Source organism: Lolium perenne, chromosome 2, assembly GCF_019359855.2.
Source record: "Lolium perenne isolate Kyuss_39 chromosome 2, Kyuss_2.0, whole genome shotgun sequence".
In the NCBI taxonomy this organism is placed as follows: Eukaryota; Viridiplantae; Streptophyta; class Magnoliopsida; order Poales; family Poaceae; genus Lolium; species Lolium perenne.
The window spans coordinates 244,117,142-244,137,297 of record NC_067245.2 but is presented as its reverse complement, the minus strand read 5'-3'; the positions used below and the strand labels follow the sequence as shown (position 1 = coordinate 244,137,297).

The window sequence follows — 20,156 nt, the reverse complement described above, 5'->3', positions numbered from 1 at the left end:
TGTTACATACGTACTAGCAAAGTAGCAATTGTGCAGTACATCACGGGGCAGTCTATTACTAAATAGGGATTTCTATTTTAGTGCCCTGCTTCGTTAGTTGTACTCAGTTTTCCCCAGCTCGTTAGTTTGTTCTCAGTTTTCCCCTCCCTCTAGTTTGAAACCCCTCGAAGACGCGGGTTGCCGTCAGGTCAGAGGTCTTACCGTTACCGTTAATCTGACGGGTGGGGCTGCATAGAGGGCAGTTCCTCTCTGACCGTCTCGTGCTGACGGGTAGCCATCCATCTACCGCTGACGCGTGGGCCGTTTTATTTCCTGATTGTATACGCGGTGCTGCCAATGACAAATGGGGCTGCTCTATGGGGCTGCCGCAGCCAATGACCAGTGGGTCGTCTATTTATTTATAGAAAATTATATTGCCGCTCTGTGGGGCTTCCGCAGCCAATGACCGCTGTGGCAGGTGACTATTTTCGCAGCTTAATCTAAAGTGACTCTTATGCTAAACATTGTGCATCCCGACGTTGACCTAGCAGTGGCGGCGAGCATAGCCGTTCTGACCATGCCGATATCGGCATCGGCATCGTTTGGAGGATGTGGTGCTCGAATAATAGTGGAAATGTGATATTATTTTTTACATGCATAATATATAGAAAATAGCTAGATCTCTAAATCGATGCATATGAAGCTACATATATATTCTTGGTCATAATCCCCTTATCTAAAGGGGATGGATGCATGGCTTCACGTTGTCGTCGCTTTCATCGTCAGTATCTTCGTCGTCCGAGTAGTAGTACTTCCTGCACATTGTTCCGTCGAACACCTTCACTGTGAGCACATCATCGCCTTCATATTTGAAGTGTACGAAGCAGCCGAAATCCACACCGTGCGCGATGGCAAAATTCTCCCAGCCCTTGTCGAGGTACATCCGGCCTTGACCGTCAAATAGGACCTCCACGGTCCAGAGACGAGGACCACAGTCAGCTGCTCGCAGATATACCTTAGCTGGCTCCTGGCCATCAAGTTAGTCCGCAAACTTTTTTGGAAGAGCCTGCAAAGAGATCGAGCGCCGATCGTTTGAAATTAAAGGTTTTTTAGAACATGCCCATAATTAATCACATGCATCATATATGTGGGAACGCGTACGTACCTTCTTGACCAAAGGGTCTTCATAGACGATGATGAAGAACTTCTCTATGATCAATGGCAGTGTTGACGGTGGTGGTGGCAATGATGATGATCCACTTCCCCTTCCCCTTCCCCTTCCCCTTCCGTTCCGCGTCCGAGACGTGGAAGCCATGGCAATGGATCAAGTGTATGTGAATGAAGAAGAGAGAGACAGAACCTATTGACACAAGGGATGGCCGTGTGGGTGTTTATAAGTGAGAGATGACCGTTGTAGGGGTTTACATAATAAAATAAGGAGGAGGTGAACGTTGGTGGGGGTTTACACAATAAATTAAGGAGGAGATGACCGTTGTGGGGGTTTACACAATAAATTAAGGAGGAGACGACCGTTGTGGGGGTATATATCTCAACAAAAAAGTAATGCGGACTATCTTGACGGAAATGGAACTTCGTGATATAGTTTATCATTTTACCGTGAAAAGTAATGCCTAAAAGAAATGGTAATTCGTGATAGTTTATCATTTACCGTAATGGCTACAACAAATCGTTGATGGTTTATCATTTTTTGCGTGAAAAGTAATGGCTACAAGAAATGGGTGATGGTGTATCATTTTTTGCGTGAAAAGTAATGGCTACAACAAAATCGGTGATGATTTATCGTTTTTTGCGTGAAAAGTAATGGCTACAAGAAATGGGTGATGGTGTATCATTTTTTGCGTGAAAAGTAATGGCTACAACAAAATCGGTGATGGTTTATCGTTTTTTGCGTGAAAAGTAATGGCTACAAGAAATGGGTGATGGTGTATCATTTTTTGCGTGAAAAGTAATGGCTACAACAAAATCGGTGATGGTTTATCGTTTTTTGCGTGAAAAGTAATGGCTACAAGAAATGGGTGATGGTGTATCATTTTTTTCGTGAAAAGTAATGCTACAACAAAACCGGTGATGATTTATCATTTTTTGCGTGAAAAGTAATGGGTACAAGAAATGGGTGATGGTGTATCATTTTTTTACGTGAAAAGTAATGGCTACAACAAATCGGTGATGGTTTATCATTTTTTGCGTGAAAAGTAATGCCTAAAAAGAGTTTATAATTTAGCTCATGAAAAATAATGCAGAAAACCAAACTTTGCGTGAAGCTAACCGACGACAAAGAGAGAGAGGGTGGTGGACCCGACCAGAGAGAGATAGGGGTTATCCTGCCCGTTAGATCATACGATCAACGGTCGGCGGGCACAATCCGCATGACATGGGCTAGACCAATCAGGGCAATGTTGGGCGTCTGTGAGAGTTTGTGAAGGGAGAGGGCAAAACTGAGTAGTATCAAGAAACCAAGGGCAAGTGAGTAGTAAACAGACTAAGGGATTCAAATATGAGATTTAAAAATGGAAAATGCGTGTTTTGTACAATGAAACCCATCTTGGCCTACCTCAAACTATTTGCAATACAAATCTACATGAGTGTGAAAATTATGGCCTCATTCAGACAAAGTATGTTTTGGGGAAAGCTGTTTTGGGTAGGGCTTATTATGGAAAACCATTCACCTTCATAGCTACTAGGTGATTTGAGAAGTGGCAATTTGTGGTAAAGACTCAATGAGTAAGTGCCACTCTTTTTCGGAATTTTTTGCACATTAATAACTCATTTAACTAGTTAATCCCATTTGTTGACTCTCTGTTGTCCAGCCACTTGAGGGTAAAACTGAGTATATTGCACTAGCCAGTATTAGCACTCAAGGCGAAAACTGAGCACACAGAAAATGCTAGTATATGACTCGAGGGTATACCTGAGTATATCTAAATTTCCTGGGTTAGACCCGAGGACGCGTGTTGCGGTGCAGAAGTGGAAGACGTGCCATTGTTGACGCGTGTCGCGGTGCAGATGTGCAAATAGTGGACGTGTAGGACGCGGGTCGCATTTAGGACGCGTAAGCCCCTCCCTCCCTCTGCACACAGTCGTCTCATTCTCGCTCACGCACGAAACCACCCCTCTCACGTCCTATCAACTTCTCCAAATCGAAAAAACCCCAACCGCCCTACGCACGCTACCCTGCCGGCGATGGAGAAGAAGAATGCGCCGGCGGCCGTCGCCTCCGAGCCCGTCGCCTCCGCGCCCGTCGCCTCCGAGCCCGTCGCCGCCGAGCGCGTCGCCGCCGAGCGCGTCGCCGCCGAGGGAGGCGCATCCAAGCGTTGCGCCTCCGTGAACTGGGCCTCTCTCTCGGCTGATGGACCACTTCACAAGATCGACGAATGCTTATTGGAGAACGAGGAGTACGCCGACACCTACTCTGCTATGAGGCAAGTCTGTAGAAATTGGCGCTCAGGTTTGCCTGAGCCCGACGTGCACCTGGACGAATGGATCATGCTAGACCACGCCCTTCCACGCGTCGCTGAGTTCACCTTCCTCCAACTCGGCACATCACGCTACGTCACCATAGATCTATCGGAAGTTCATACAAGGTTCAAATTCCTCCATATCTACCTTTTTATTTTCAATCTTAAACATCTTAGTGCTGAATGTTATCTTCATCAATATATTTTAGATACTACTTCGTCGGCTTTTGCCGTGGCGTCATCGTGCTTGCCCAGAAGAACCCGCCGCACAAGATACGGCTTCTGAACCCACTCACAAAGAAATCGAACACTATGTTTGAGGCGCAGATGCCATCTGTTTTTCTGAAATCAGTCGCTGTTATCAAATCCACGACTATGGTCTTCGTTGCCGTACATTACCCGCCGGAAATTGGTTGGGTCGATGAGAGCACTCCAACTAAGGATATAAATGAAGATTGGGGAGAAGTAAGATTTTCGATCAAGAACCATTGTCTGCGTTGCATTACCCCGTTCAATGGTGAACTGTATGCAGTAGCTGCGGACAATTTTGAGAACGGAAGAATAGTGTGCACCAATCTACAGATTCTGCAAGCCACATGAAAGCACTGTCAAGATGGAGACACTAATTTCATTTCCAGAACTTGGACATCAGAAGTTCTACCTTGTGAAGTCGGATGGTGATCTGCTGCTTGTGTTGTTGGTCAGCAAGGCTTTGGCGGGCAAACCATTGGTGTACCGTGTGGACACTCAGAGCCGCTCTCTCCATCCGGTCAGTAACATTGGCAGTAATGTCTTCTTCATGAATTATATCCGGTGTATCTCCGTCGACACCAGAGTGTACCCGACACTTCGACCTGGCAGCATCTACTACACGGATTTGGGTTATATCAGAGAGTACTCTCATGATACAAAGGCCTGGGATGAGTGGCCACTACGTGTGGACACTACGGTATGAGAAATGAACACATGCCATACCGTTTGGAGGATGTATTGGCCTCACACTGCAGACGGAAGGAGTTCAATGAATATTTCCTTGGGGTAATGCAAGAATGGAGAAAGGAAGAAATATATGAGGAGGAATGAAGAACAAATTCATTCATCCTGGGGTATCCTAATCTTCTTGTTGTCCATACATTGCGTGCGTCTTGTATATTTTTCAGCTTAGTTTGTCGTGAACATTAACAACGTTATTGGCTGCTTTTGGCTGTTGTATGCAGTTTATGTATTATACTTAGTTTTCTGATTATGCTGTTGTGAATTTATCATATACTAGCTTCTAGATTTGCTACCATATTGGGCAAAAAACGAGGGCCAAAAGGCATAAATAACCCCAGAGATTTTCTACTAGATTTGCTGCCATATTGAAGCAAGACAGAAATAGAAGCTTCTCTAGATTTGATACTAATTTGGTGAAAAAGACAGAGAGAGAAAGAGGGGAAAAGGTGCTCTTAAAAATGCCAATTTGGGCCGAGAGAGACAAAACCCAGCTCCTGCTCACGTGCAACCAAACGCTTCTCGTTCTGTCCCACGCGGTCCCTTTCTACCAGCCCCACGCGACGCGGCCCCACACGACGCGGCCCCACGGACGACGCGGCGCAACATGTCAGCACAGAACGTCCAAATAAACGGATTCCTTCCGTCTGAGCTCCTTCTGCGGGTTTCAGACATAGGCTTGGGGAAAACTGAGGAAAAACTAAGGGACTGGGGAAAACTGAGTACAACTAACGACCCGAGGGCACGAAAATAGAAATCCCTATTAAATAGCAAGATGAGGAGACGTGCTACTGCTAGTCTGCTACATGCGCTGTCGGAGGTAAGCTATGGTGCAGCAGCGATTTAATCCTCGCAGTGAAGACAATGGAACGAAGAGTCGAGCGACGCTAGTTACCGAGGCCAAGGAAACTGTGCGGACGCGGTGGGTCAGGCGGAAAATTAATATTTTTGATGTCTTGGCTGACCGGTTAATCGGTTTCCTCCCGGTTAGTCGTCTGTCAGACTGTTTAATCGGAGCTAGCAACTAATCATTCCGAATGGCATTATTCTTATTGAGAAAGTTAATGAAGTCATTTCCTGGCTTGATCAGTTGGAAGAATTCAGAACCTTGTCTCTAGCAGAATGGGATCTTAGAGACACTCTCAAAACTCATCTCATAACTCTTTTACAGAATCAAAATTCTTACTGGAAGCAGAGAGGGAAAATTAAATGGGTCAAGTTAGGTGATGCAAATACCAGATTCTTTCACACAAAAGCCACTATAAATTACAGAAACAACTACATTCCAATGCTACATAATTCTGACCAGGTTGAAGTCTTTGACCATGAAGGAAAAGCAGCAATTCTATGGAAAGCATTCAAGGATAGAATGGGCCAGTCAGACCACCCAGAGATGCAATTTAATCTAGATGCCATCCTTGAATCAAACATCTCTGAAGACATGAATCTGATGTTAGAGGCTCCTTTTTCTGACAAGGAAATTGATGAGGTGGTCAAGCTTTTACCAAATGATAAGTCTCCTGGGCCTGATGGTTTCAACAATGAATTTGTTAAAAACTGTTGGTCTATTATTTCTGATGATGTCAAGCAACTGATAAGAGATTTTCACTCTGGGAACATTAATCTGGAATCCATAAACTCTTCCTTCATTACTTTGGTTCCAAAAGTTGATAGCCCAAGTTCACCTGGGGACTTTAGGCCTATATGTCTGCTCAACTGTGTACTCAAAATAATCACCAAGCTTCTGGCTAATAGGCTACAAAGTATCATTCTTTCTTTGGTGCATAAAAATCAATATGGCTTCCTGAAGAAAAGGTCCATCCAAGTTTGCCTAGGATGGGCTTTTGAATATCTTTTTCAATGTCATCAATCAAAGGAAGATATTCTTATTCTTAAACTGGACTTTGAAAAAGCTTTTGACAAAATTGAACACACAACTATTCTCAAAATCCTTAAGGCTAAAGGTTTTGGGGATAAATGGATTAGCTGGATTGCTTTGATACTGAGCTCTGGGACTTCTGCTGTTATGCTAAATGGTGTTCCTGGGAAGATATTTTATTGCAGAAGAGGGGTCAGACAGGGGGATCCTCTATCTCCCCTGTTATTTGTCCTTGCAGCTGATTTTCTTCAATCTGTTCTAAACAAAGCTATGAGCCAGAACTTACTCTTAAAACCAATTCCATGCCCACCATGTCCAGACTTCCCTGTGATCCAGTATGCTGATGATACACTTCTTGTCATGAAGGCAGATGCCACCCAATTGCTTTGCTTGAAATCCATCCTACATTCTTTTGCTATATCTACTGGGCTCAAAGTTAATTATCAAAAATCTAGCATGATGCCAATTAACATGACTCCAGAGAGATTGGCTCATTTTGCTGCTACTCTGAACTGTAAAGTGGGAACCCTCCCTTTCACTTACTTGGGACTACCTCTTAGCATCTCAAAGCCATCTTTGGAATATTTCCTCCCCATTGTGCAAAGAGTTCAAACAAGGCTTGGTGGTATTGCAGATTTCCTAAACTATGGAGGGAAATTACAAATGGTCAAATCTGTTCTTGCTTCTTTGCCTATTTTCTTCATGTGCTGCCTTGATGTCCCAATCACAATTAAGGACCAAGTGATCAAATACATGAGGCATTGTCTTTGGAGGAAAAAGACCTCTGATGTCCAGGCAAAAGGAAGTGCTCTTATTTCTTGGAAGAAAATTTGCAGACCTAAAGACCAGGGTGGTTTGGGAGTACTTAACCTTGAGGCTCAAAATAAAGCCCTTCTACTCAAAAATCTGGATAAGTTCTACAATAATTCTGATATTCCCTGGGTACATCTTATAAGAGATACTTACTACAATGAAGATAAACCACCTGGTATTAAATTGGAAGGATCATTCTGGTGGAAAGCACATCTTAAGCTTATTGATACTTATAAAGCTATGGCAAGGTGCAATTTGGGTAATGGTAGAACTGTGCTGTTTTGGACTGATCTCTGGGGAGATTCTTGTTTGCACCAAAGATTCCCACACCTCCTTTCCTTTGCCAAGAGGACTGATATTTCTATGAGTAAGGTACTGCACATGGAATTCCTACAGGATCTCTTCCATCTCCCCCTCTCACAACAGGCATTTGATGAGTTTGAACAGTTGGAATCTTTATGTGATAATGTGCAAACGGAGGCACAACAATCAGATTCTTGGACCTACATATGGGGTTCAGACAAGTTTTCTACTATAAGTGCTTATAAATTCATGATTGGGGAACAACATGCACCAAAATTCTTTACTTGGCTTTGGGATTCCTCTTGTCAACCCAAACACAAGTTCTTTTTCTGGCTCTTGTTGCATGACAGGCTGAATACAAGGAATCTTCTTAGGCGAAAGAATTTGCATCTGCCAACATTTAACTGTGCCACCTTGCAATATAATCAGGAAGAGACTTTAGCACATCTGTTCTGGAGCTGCCCATTTGCACAATCATGTTGGGCTCTGGTTTGCCCCCAAGTCTTAAATCAACAATCAGTTCTGGAGGCACTTTATGAAATAAAGGATCACTTATCTATTCCTTTTGCAGTAGAGATCATCATCCTTGCAGCGTGGGCCATCTGGATTATTAGAAACAGAAAGATTTTTGAAGATCAGATTCCTTCCTTAGGTGCTTGGAAGGCAGTATTCAGACAGGAACTCATTCTTTTATCCTTCAGAATGAAGAAAAAAAATGTTGCTGCTTACAAAGCTTGGCTAGACAATTTCCTTTCTTCTCTAGTATAGGTTCTTTCTTTTTCTTTTTCTTTTCTTTTCCTTTATCTTTTCTCTCTTTTTCCTTGTACACCTTGTACAGTTTGTAGCTTTTTTTAGTAGCTTTGTAACTTTATAAATATTTTTTTTTAATAATAAAAATTGCAGTGGGGTTTTACCCCACAGTTTTACCCTAAAAAAAATGGCATTATTCTGCACGGGCACCTCACGATTAGCGATTAGTCGGGCGAGTAATCGGCTAGTCGGCCGATTTTTTTAACAATGGTTACAAGTCACAACCGCCAAACCATTCCATCTCAGCACCAAGATCCGACCATCATAGCTATTTCACCGATCTCGGCTTGTTGACCTTCTCTTCTAGCACCATGGAAAAAAAACGAGCTCCATGATATTAACAGCCAGCAGAGTATGACCAGATAAAAAACATGGGTGACCACGACCGAAATCACTCTATCCAGCAATCTTCAGGCATTATTCGCACAATGAATTTCGCCGGCAGGGCGTTCTGGAACACGACAATCCACCCAGACTGGTTGGAAAAAGCATCCGACAGATCTTCAAACTTGGCCCTGGAATAATCATAGAACCGCCACCTTTATTCTTCGACGCGGACGAACAGCCCCCACGCCGCCATCCGCCGCCCGACAACGACGAAGGAGGTATGCCTCGCTAAGCCATCGACGCCAAGCCCATGGCGACTACAGAGAAGAAGACTCGACAGCAGGTTGCGATCCCCGACCAGGAACCCGGCAGCGCTGCATGGTCCGAAGCAGAACAGCCAGGCCCTCTAGGCCCAGATCGGGCCCAGATCGGACCTGCGACGTCGCCAGATCGCCGCGCCGCCACCACCAGCGTCCTGCATCCCGTCGTCTTGCTGCCTCCTCCGATGCGCCAAGCTCACCCGCCGCCGCACCTCCCCGCTCAGATGCGCCGCCGGACTCGCCGCCTCCTCTGCCCTCCACCGTTTGGCGGGTCGGGCGCCGCCACCGCCGCCAACGGCCTGGCCAGGGCAGGCGTGGAGAGGGACGGGGTCGGGGTAGATGGATCTCCTCCGGAGCCACGGGGGGGAGCGACCCGGGAGGGAGAGGCGTGGAGAGGGAGAGGAGATGAATCTCGAACAATGTTCTCTAAGAGATGGAAATGAGCCGAGTCACAGCAGTTACGTTATTCTTTTCGTATCAGTTATCCGAAGGATCGCACCTAATAGCGCAACATAAGTGGGAATTGGGGATGAGAAGTTGCCACAAACGGAGACGATGTTTCAGAATGCAGTTCAAGTCAACACGTCGACGCCAAGAGTTGCCACAAACGGCCTAGACACACGCACCCTCACGCTGAAATGTGGGCCACACCAGCTCGTCCCTATCCGTTGCTCATAGTGGGGCCCTGCTTCATCTCCTTACTGTCTTACTGAAGTCCACCGCAGCTTCTGAATTCAGAACAAAAGAAGTTCTTGTAGGTGTCACATTCTTTTTTTTGCAAAGTTGTAGGTGCCACATTAACGGATTAACCCCTCCTTGAGACGATTAACGGCCTCCAGGTACCTTCGGCGCGGTACAACGTTGTTGTCGATGGCATTATTGCACAGGCGTACCTTGATTTGAACAAGCACATCATTCGTTCCACTTCATCACCATGCGCCTTGTCGTTCATCTCCGCTCTGGTTTAGCATTTATCATGTCTGACTTGCCATGTACCTCCGCCCAGATCAGAGTGACAACAAGGGCTTAAGCCGCAACACGTGGAACGGTGGAAGATTGTATGCACGAGATTGTTTTTAGGCAGATCCATTTTGTACACTATGGTGTCAATTTTGTACACTCTGGTTTAGCAATTGTCATGTCTTGCCAGGTTGCTCCGGCCGCCAAGACCAGGCTCCAGAGTCCAGAGTACGTAGCAACAAGGGCTTTGGCCACAACACGTGGAAGGCAGGATGCACGCGGCTCTCCTCAGGCAAATCAAGTTTGTACAAGCTCAAAGGCGAGCGAACTCAAGAACTCAAAGGCGAGCTAATCGACATTAAGCTTGATGAATTTCTGCATTGAGGCAGTTGCTCCCGCAGCGCAGGTGAGCCTTGTGCACTTGTGAGCCAAAATCTAAGAAATATTTACTCCCATCTCATGTGTAAGTGTTCTTGTTCCAGTTGGGCATGGCTCCTGAGTTTGGTTCCACTCCGTTCAGTCTTCTGAAGAAACAAAACCGCATAGCAGAGTTGAAGGGCGAGTTGCATGATAAATACTGGCCACGCACCACTTACACACGCGACACACCTGAGCTTAAGAACCTGCCCACCAGAATGTGTTCTGAAAGTGTATTTCTCAGATTTTTAGCCTTCTCTCTGTCTAGCACTTCACCATGAATCATTTTCACAGTTCACATACTTCCCAAGTCTGAAACCTTAAAGTTTCTGAGCCCATCTGCCCACGTGTGTCTGTGCACCCTGAAGTCCTTGTATTCTAATCAACCGCATTATGCATGGTTTTTGGCCTAGCTTCCTTCATAAAACGGGCCAGTCTTCTGTGTGAAGGTGCAGGGACTTCCTTTCCTCTTGACGTGTTTGGAGACAAGAAGAGAAAACCTTTACCTGTGCAGTCCTTGCCGTTCACTAAGTCGTCAGGACCTGATTGAAACCCTAAGTAAGGAAATGCCATTTTGTCAGAGAGAGGGAAAGAGGCCAAGAAACTACCAAGACTAGAGAATATGAAGTCTTTCACAATCTCATCTGACCCAGACGGTGCGACTATAGTACACAATTATTGCCTCGTCTGCTTTCGCAGCACCTGAAGGGTGTAGCCATGACATTGGCTTCTCGCGAGACCGTTTCAAACTTCCAGTCAGTGTGTAACTAGGTTGGAGTTTTACGGGGCTTAAGGCCTGATCCTGGAACTTTTTCCCTATGCACCTGAAAGTGATGTCATTAGATGGTTCAAAGCACTAAACGCAGGAATACGGAAACTCCAACCTTATATTATCCAAAAGGCACTTGCAGGAAAAATCCTTGAATCCACATAAGGCAACGGTAAATGGAAAACTAATGGAAACATACTGTTCATGGTCATTTTAATGCCAGGCAGAAAAACCATCAGGCCAAAAATTTCACAAGTGTTCGAAACAAATTTCTCCACTATGCTTTTACACTGTACACACACACAATTGTATTACAAAGGAAGGCCTCCAAGTGGCTTGAACAAATCACAATTGTATGGAGAATAATGCTCTTGTACATGATTTTCTGCACATGTCAGGGTACAAATCGCCGCCTCTAAACTACACCAAACAACAGTGTTCGCTACTCTGTACCAACTACATGGATGTGGAATGGGGATCCGCGGCACAGAATAGGTTCATCCGGTGACTCAGCCTTTGCCCGAGCACGAAGAACATCCGTGGCATCAATTATAACAGAAGAAGATTGTAGGGAGTAGTCTCCAGGTACTAGGAAGTAGACAGAGAAAGGGTGCACCACCTCCTGCAATGGTGGAACCTCCAGCTGTATGTCGCTAAGAACACCTACACAAAAAGTAGAGCATGTCAAAGTAGAACGGATTGCTTAATAATGTAAGAACTTGGCACTATGAACTGCGTTCCTTAATATAGAAACAAAAAGTCAAAACAGATCATGATGAAATGAAAGAAAATGACAGTATTATTAAAATAGCTGAATTACCAGCCCAGAGGACGGTTGCACTGTTTTCGTCGAAGCAGTTTTCTCCCGCGACATCTTTGCATGAGATGCTGAGGTTCATCCGGATAATTTCCTTCGTGTTGTTCCGAATTTGAACTTCCATGTGGGTCATTTCATGAGCTGATATAGGATCTTTACACCTCAGAACACTCTCACCAGTAGATGGGCCAACATTCTCGTCAGCAGAATGCCCGGAATCATCACCAGTCATAGTCCCGTCTTTAGCAAGTCTAAAGCTAAATGTCAAGGGATCAGGCAACAATATGTCCAATATAGACGCTTGTAATGCTGCCTGAATAGCATCTTTGATATTCAGCTCACCTGAGCTATTTCTCCCAGAGTGCCACCTCACTTTTATTTTTGAAATCAAGTTGCTGATAGAAGCGTTCAACTCTGCCTTGGCATTCTTTTCAGCTATGGTGGCAGCTTTGGACCCCATTGGCTCATCGCTTCCGTTTTCCTTTATGAAAAAGGAAGCATCAAGAACAGGTAATTTGAAGTGCTCAAGTGGTATGAGAACCCTGGCAGAATAGTCCCGGTCAATTCTGGTTTTGTGACAAGCCGCATCGGCAGTGTTATCTTCTGGAAGTAACATTTGCTTTTCATTTGTCCCATCCAACTGGACAGAAACATCAACATCAAAAACAACATCCGTAGGGTTGAAAAGTTCTAGCTCCAGAAGGCGGAGCCCCCAACTTCCTTTATAAGGATCAATCTTCAATAAACTAATGTCATTGTGCAACATATCACTTCCGTTGCTTATATTGTCTTTATCACTGGCAGATTTCAAGTGTGATTCACTAAACCTGGCTGGTATTTCCATGGATAACAGGCGTGCTCTTACAAGGCGCATGCCCTGTACAACACAGATATTCAATGGAACAACAAGGCGCCTTCCAGGTGGGAGAGAAACCTCGCCACTACCTTGATTTGTTGACGGACCTGAAGTGAGAGGAAGTAGAAATTTAGTCCTCGAACCATGCAACAAAACTTACGAGGACATCTGCAATAGGTCACAATAAAAAATGTTCTACACGAGCCATTTATTTATGTACACAAGAGTATGTCCAAGTAATAGGTCAATAGTAAACATGATGACCATTCTAAAGATACAAGCACTACAATAACACATCAAACAAAACTGCATAATGATCAAAAAGAAAGAAAAATAGCTCTGTCCATCGGAACAGTCTAATAGGCGTCAAACTGAGATGAGCACATTAGGAGTCCCACGAAGGAGAGATGGTCAAGAAATATCACATATTAGAGCCACCAGGTATTTTACCCTCATCACCAAGTTGCATGAAGGTTGTTCACCCATAATAAGTGACAAGGGGAAATTAGCAATGACATGGATCTACTTGTTTATATCATACCCTAGTGATTGTTGAACATGTTCTATATGTTCTATATGTTCTATTTATGGACAGAGGTAGTAGTATGAATGCACCAGAGTGGAGGATCATAGACCATGAGAGAAGGTAATATACTAAAAGGATGAAGGAGAAATAGAAGAGTCAGAATTTAACAACATACCAGCATAGTGAATATTCAAGAAGGGATTGATTCCTTCTCTTGCTATTCTCCTTGGATTTGCTGGAGATCTGCTGCCATCTGATTCCAAATCTGTCAAGCTAAGATGCCAGGCTCTTAGTGTCACTTTAAATGTCACTTCTCCACCTGGTTTCATAGGAAGTGCAGACTTCCATGTGCTATGGGCAATTGAAATAACAGAATCCTGGTTCTTTCCTGATAATGCAATATTTGCTTCTTCAACTGGCACAGTTCCAGCATTTGTCAGCGTTATTAAAACATCACGTATTTCGCCTTCATATAGAAGAATAGAACCATCTCCACCCACAACATTGGCAACTAATAAAGGCAGGGGAGGAACAACAGTAATGTTAGGGAAGTTAACGCTCTTAAACTTGCTAGAGCCACAGCATCTGAAAGGATCGGAAAGAACAAGGCCTTGTGCAGCTCCAAGGAGTAAACTGTCAACCTCTTTGAACAGGTGTTCTGTAATAACACCAAAACTGTGGACAATGCACCCAGGAATTGACACTTGTCCAACTTGTGTTGGAATTCCAGATAGCAGAACCAACTTAGAGGTGTTTGCTGGAAGATTAACAGTAACTGGAAAGGCATCAAAATTTCCAGAATGAACGGAGAGGTAAATGCTCTCAACAACTAAGTCAAAGCTGCAGGGGTTTGCTAACTCTATCATAACTTGGACGGGTTCTCCAACAATCCAATTTATCTCTTGTTTGCTACTCCCAGATGTTCCCCCCTTGGTGAAAGGTGTATAAATGAAAGGCCCAGAAGGACCTGCACCAATCCACCACTCCTTTTTGTGTGGATTGCGCTTTACTATTTCTCTTTGTGAAGGGTGAAATGGTAAGGAATGCAACCTGAAAAAATGGGGAATGTGAAAATAAATCCTCAGAAAACAAAAAAATATGCTTATTTTATCAGAAGCTTCTTTCTGAAACAGATGAAATTTTGGAAAGTGTGTGGTCAAAAGTTTCTATCTTTTACAACTAATATAGAGCAAACTATTTAGGTTGGCTAGCTGGAAATGGCCCTGTTAAACCTGTTGCGAAATATACTTCCATAGTATATGGTTTTTATTATTTTTCTAGTATATTAATACAAACGTAAAGGCGAAAGCTGCATACTGGCGATCATGCCTGTGTCTAGAAACTGCATGTATTTACAAATGAGGGAGTAGTTCTAACATCACTCAGGCTCCTTTTGGCATTGTGGTGTATTATGATAATCATGTTTTTTTTTCTGAACAGATTATGCCTACTATCCCATTTGCCTAACCAACGTTTTGCTACTTATCTGGCTATATTTCCACAGCAGATTATAAATAAGTATATCAGGGCACAGTTTGCAACCGCAAACTGAGCCTCTTTCTTGTTTTCCGCAGACATGGTAACAGAAGAAAACGTAGCATGCCTGATAAAAGGAAGATTTCCGCAGAAGATTATAAAATAAGTTTATCACAGCACAGTTCAGCAACCACAAACTGAGCCTCTTGTTTTCCGAAAACATGGTACTCCCTCCATATCGGTTTATAAGCACATTACGTGCTTCGAGAAAAAACATTGAGCATTAATTTGGTCAACAGAATATGAGATATATGCCACGAAAATTATACCATTGGATTCATATTCAAAAGAAGTTTCCAACAGTATATATTTTATGGCATATATTTCATATTTTGTTGACCAAATTAATGGTCAAAAAAATTCTCGAAGCACGTAATGGGCTTATAAACCAACATGGAGGGAGTAATAGAAGAAAATGTAACATGCCTGATAAAAGGAAGACACGGGTCCGCACAGCGTGTGCCCCATGGAAGCCTATCAGCAGAGTTTGAAAGTGAGCTTGCTAGCCCACTCTGACCAGCTGGGGTGATGAGCGGGTAAAATGATCGAAGAAGACGAGCTGCGGCACTCCATGATGTGAGGGGATCCGCGGCACGGATCGAAGACATCAATATCTCTCTCAGAACAACCATTTGAAGGGTACTCCATTGTGACTCAAACAATGATACAACACACTGAGGGTGCGCTTTTCCAGAATCAGTATTGCTGTTGCTGGCACCAGGTTCCTTGAACAAACAAGGCATTATCAATAAAACTATAAATTCAACAGTTTGGTACATGTTATTATCAATATATGTAAAATAAGAAATTAATTTATCAAGATGTTAGGATACGAAATATGATAAGCCCTTTAACATGGCTACGACAAGGATACCTGAACAGTCAAGGAAAGGTGGGTCGGCTTATTACATTATTAGTACTTGTTAGCATCAATTTTACAACTCGCATATACATTTCCTAATCAAGGCAATATTTTTGCTAACAGGCTAATTATGAATTATATTCTCAAGAACCTACTTATCCTACCTCAACCAAACAAAAAAAGAGGGCAAAAGTGAACAAAAGGAAAACATGAAAGTCTAATATACTCTCAGATGACTTAACCAAGTGTTTGGCCATATTTCTATAAAAATGACAGGAAATTTTGGAAATTGGCAAGGTTTAAACTAAGAGTTAAGCAGCAGCACAGAAATAAAAAAGGAAGTTATGATAGAGAAGTTCAAAATAACCTATAAATACACAAGTAAACATAATAAAGAATAATTAATTCTCAGTATGCTGCACGAAGTAACAATCTCACCTTCACTGTGGCATGATCATGTCTGCTAGTCTTCCTGCTTTGAACATGATATGCATTTGTAGTCATGGTTAGAACCTGCATAGCACTCATAGCAGCATATGCATTGTCTTGCTGAAGGTACAACTGTGCAACTTGTCTTGAAAAAAATGCTGCCTTGCGTTTATAGCCAAGAGAACCAAAAAGTCGTGCAATTTCAATATACAGTATCAATCGGTCACTGGCATCAATCAGAGCCTTAGCGCCATCTGCAGCGCCCATTAATAAATCTGACACCTCCTTGGCAACTTCACGTCTGATAAAGAAAAGACATAATATTTTAATCAATAGCTTCATCCTAAGCATTGTATACCTCATTCAAAATGATCGTTTGCAGTACTTATACTTAATCCAGTCTACTAATTATGTTTTACTAAAAAAAGACTGACAAGCATCAACAGAGATATCAGGATGCTCATTCCATAAAAATAACTGCAAATAAATCAGGACAAAAGTAAACTGGCTATGCAACCCATGGGTTGGGAAAACTCACCTGCACAGATATCTAGCCAACTTCAATGCAGCTTCGAGTTCAAAGCTCACAGGTGAAACTCTAGATAAGACATACAGGTGGAGTGTTAGTGCATTAAGTAAATCCACCAAGTTAAGAGCTCAATATAGCATGCAACCATTGGGCCAGTTTTGATGGAATACTAGTAAAGACGACTCTAATAAACAAGTAAAAGAGGAGGGAAGGATAGAACAGAGAAAACCATACTCGAGGACAAGAAAGGGTAAACACTTTATATGTCATCATGAATTTGTCGAAACCAGACAATAATAGTGGCCAACCTAACTAATACAGCAATTCACTGGAGAAAGAAATGGACAACTGTTTTAAAATACGCATGGTTCCTTGTATCAGCAGCTCATAAATAAGTGACAATTGGAGTACTAAAATCTTCACATATTCGTGCAAACAAAAGGGGTTTACTTTATGTAGAATCTAGAATGTAACAACTAAAAGCAGGATATTCGTACATAGAAATTAAAAAAGATAGCACGTCAAATTAGATACCTTTGAGCATTATCTTGTAGAGTTGCCCGTCTGTACAACTGAATAATGGTGTAATAACGATACTTCACTTCATCTTCCAAAACGGGATCACTTTGGCCCATCTTATCAACCTGCTCACATGAACAAAATCATCACCTGATAATAATCATAAGTGCTGCAACTTGCAAGTAGTGGTCCAAGACGCCCAAACCGGACCCATCATCTTTAGACCATCACTTACAAGAATACACAATCACGAGTAAAATGCAATAACCAAAATGCCAACTATCAATCTGACGCATAATTAAAATAACTGGAATGCTCTTTATCCCAAAACCTAATGTGCTGACATGAACACTCACCACTAATGCGCAGACACTGCCTTCGAGAGCTCCAGCATGCCAGAAAACATCCCCTGTCAATCTTGCGAGATCTATTGCTGTGGTGTAATGTGCATTAGCATCAGCAGGTGACCCAGCCAATAAGCAATAATCTCCTATTATCTTTTGTGCACGGCCCAGTCTTCTTTTCTTAGCCTTAATCACCTAGAAAATAGAGAAGTATATTGGCTTATATAAGCAATAGAGTATGGGGTCATTTACACCATCAACATACACTGGTCAAAATACTCGGAACACCTAAAGTATGAACCTCCTCTGAGCCAAGACTGGATTGCGAGTCCAAAGGTGTCTTGAGAATAGTTCCTGTGGACTCCGCGCGTAAGACCCATTTCTCAAACTCCATCAGCAACGAAGCAGAGAGATCTTGGATCATCGTAAGCATATGAAGTTCCAGCGATTTCTGATCGGAAGGCGGGAACATAATGATGCCATCCTTCTTTTCCTCGAGCAACTGCAAATGATAGCAATGCAAAATATTAATTACAGTGGAGTAAGGAGTGATAAAAAGGGCAAGAGTAGAAGGGCATCATCACAACACTGGTACAACCAATAAATTCTTAATGCAGCTCAAATTTAACCAGCAGCATATCAACAGTTCAACACTACATAATCTGCTTGTGAAGTAAGTAACGAAATCGCTGCCATCATGTTTCATGGGTGGCTTCTGAAGTTCCAGGTGTCTAAAATGGGTTTTTTTTTAGCAAGGTGTTATTTCTTTCACACTGGATGGCTTGGGTCTTGAAATGCTAGTGGAATTAAAGCAGGTAAACCTGCACAGCCGAAATGATTATTATCCCTCGAGCTAGAATTGGTGTACATTAGTTGATGATCAGTGTGGTTCGATCACTCAGATCTCATCCAACTAACACTGGTCAGCTTAGTTCTATTCTACTAACCAAGAGCACACGAGCCATCCGGAGAGAGGTGCGATCGCGGCAGTACCTGGGCGTCTGTTGGGCAGAAGGCGAAGCAGCGGGTGACGAGCGCGGACGGGTAGGTGCGTGCGGCGTCGAGGAAGTCTGCGGCGACCTTGGCGAGGTCCGGCGAGGAGGGGAGGTGGCAGATGCCGACGACGGCGAGCACCTTGCGCGAGGACTGGAAGTCCTCCCATGGGGAGGGCACGCAGCCGCCGAGCACGAACTTGAGGCGGAGGCAGCCCGTGTCCCAGGGCTGGTGCGCGAAGGGGCTCTTCTGGTGCTCCGAGTAGTAGGGGCGGAGCGAGGCGAGGTCGACGCGCGCGTGCCGCGCCACCAGCGCCGCGTAGTCCCGCAGGCACTGCGGCGGGATCGCGCCGCCCACCGGCAGCACCACCACGCGGATGGCGGACCCGGACTCGATGCTCAGCCCGGGCTCCATTGTGGGGAGAGAGGGAGCTCGAGATCTGACAGACAGACGGGCGGACGGAGCAGGTCGTGCCGGAGTGGTGGTGAAGATGACATGCGAGATTTGATCCTTCGATCTAAGTTGCATCTCTGGGCCGACTTGGGTTGCTGGCTCCTGGGCCACTCTCGGCTGGATAGGCTACTGGGCCATCTAAATGCTTCTAGTTGGGACTTTTTGGGTTAATTCGGCCCTCTCCGTCAAAAGAACTAGCATGCACAATGGTAATGTCTTTTTTTAAAAAAAAAACGGAGGCAAAAACTTTGCCACATCTAGAAAAAAATCGGCAAAAACCTACAAGGATTGGGGCAAGACCACACCACGCACACGCCACCACAAGGGACACACCGAGCCACCCTGGCTACCCACAGAAGCTACACAAACACAAAGCTCGAGTTAGCCTATGCCAAAACAGATGGCTCCCAAGAAGAGGTCAGCAGCTCCGATTCTGAAAACGAGACCCGGCGAGGAGATGCACAAGACCTGCGAAATAGGACCTTCACCGTCGGACCGCCCCTCAAAGATAATCGTACACCGCCAAGGCCGCTTCAACTTCACAGTGAGAGGAGACCAACCTGATGGCATTCGGACACGCCGGAACGGAGCCGACTAACATGGTCTTGCCGCAACCAAACCTTGCTCATCACCATTGTTGTCGCCACGCAAGTCTGCCCACCGTCAAGAGTCACCTTATCGCCGATGCAACCCAAGATCAAGCAACCTCCAAGATGATGAACATTCGGAGCCGCTGCTCCATCACGTCGTGCGCGTCCACCAAGACCAACACCTTCCGGGGTCGTCGCCCCGACGTACCACTGCTCGCTCTTGAGCTGCAACACCGCACGGACCGTCCACCCGCAACCCAAGCTACACAGGGCAAACGACCGCAGACCACGGGCATCACACCAACTCATCCGGGGCGCCGCCCCGACATAACATCCGACCGTCCCCTCAAGGACGTGTCCGACCGAGCCGACAGCCCTACCGCCCACGCGGCCATGGCCACCACCCAAGCCGCGGCAAGCCGCATCCCCGCGCCATAGAGATGTTGCCGCACCGCCTTCCGGGGCCACCGCCCCGGCTCACTACCACCTATCCGAGGCCGCCGCCTCGACATCCTCCATCGCAGACGGCATGGCAACGCGGTTCGGCAAACAAACCACCATCACCGAGTGAAGGTCATGCACTCCTAAGACGACGCCTGCAAGAAGGGAAGCGACGGAACCGCCGCCTCAACATCCTCCAAGAAGGTATGCCCCTG

The 20,156-nt window shown here is 44.7% G+C and overlaps 1 protein-coding gene across 2 annotated transcripts; it reads right to left on the bottom strand.

Annotated features, from left to right (window-relative positions):
* Nucleotides 1-11,293: 11,293 nt before the first annotated feature.
* LOC127335455 (trafficking protein particle complex II-specific subunit 120 homolog) lies at nt 11,294-18,942 on the bottom strand. Of its 2 annotated transcripts, none has more exons than XM_051362103.2 (10): nt 18,458-18,942; nt 17,730-17,966; nt 17,477-17,659; nt 17,136-17,245; nt 16,611-16,670; nt 16,082-16,373; nt 15,208-15,506; nt 13,421-14,295; nt 11,867-12,826; nt 11,294-11,709 (listed from the first exon to the last, which is right to left on the bottom strand). In XM_051362103.2, the coding sequence occupies exons 1-10, from the start codon at nt 18,869-18,871 to the stop codon at nt 11,489-11,491; spliced, it is 3,651 nt and encodes a 1,216-aa protein (XP_051218063.1). In that variant the 5' UTR covers nt 18,872-18,942; the 3' UTR covers nt 11,294-11,488. The 2 variants fall into 2 exon arrangements, with proteins under 2 accessions (XP_051218063.1, XP_051218064.1); XM_051362104.2 differs by having other exon boundaries at nt 17,766-17,966.
* Between the last annotated feature and the right edge of the window lie 1,214 nt (nt 18,943-20,156).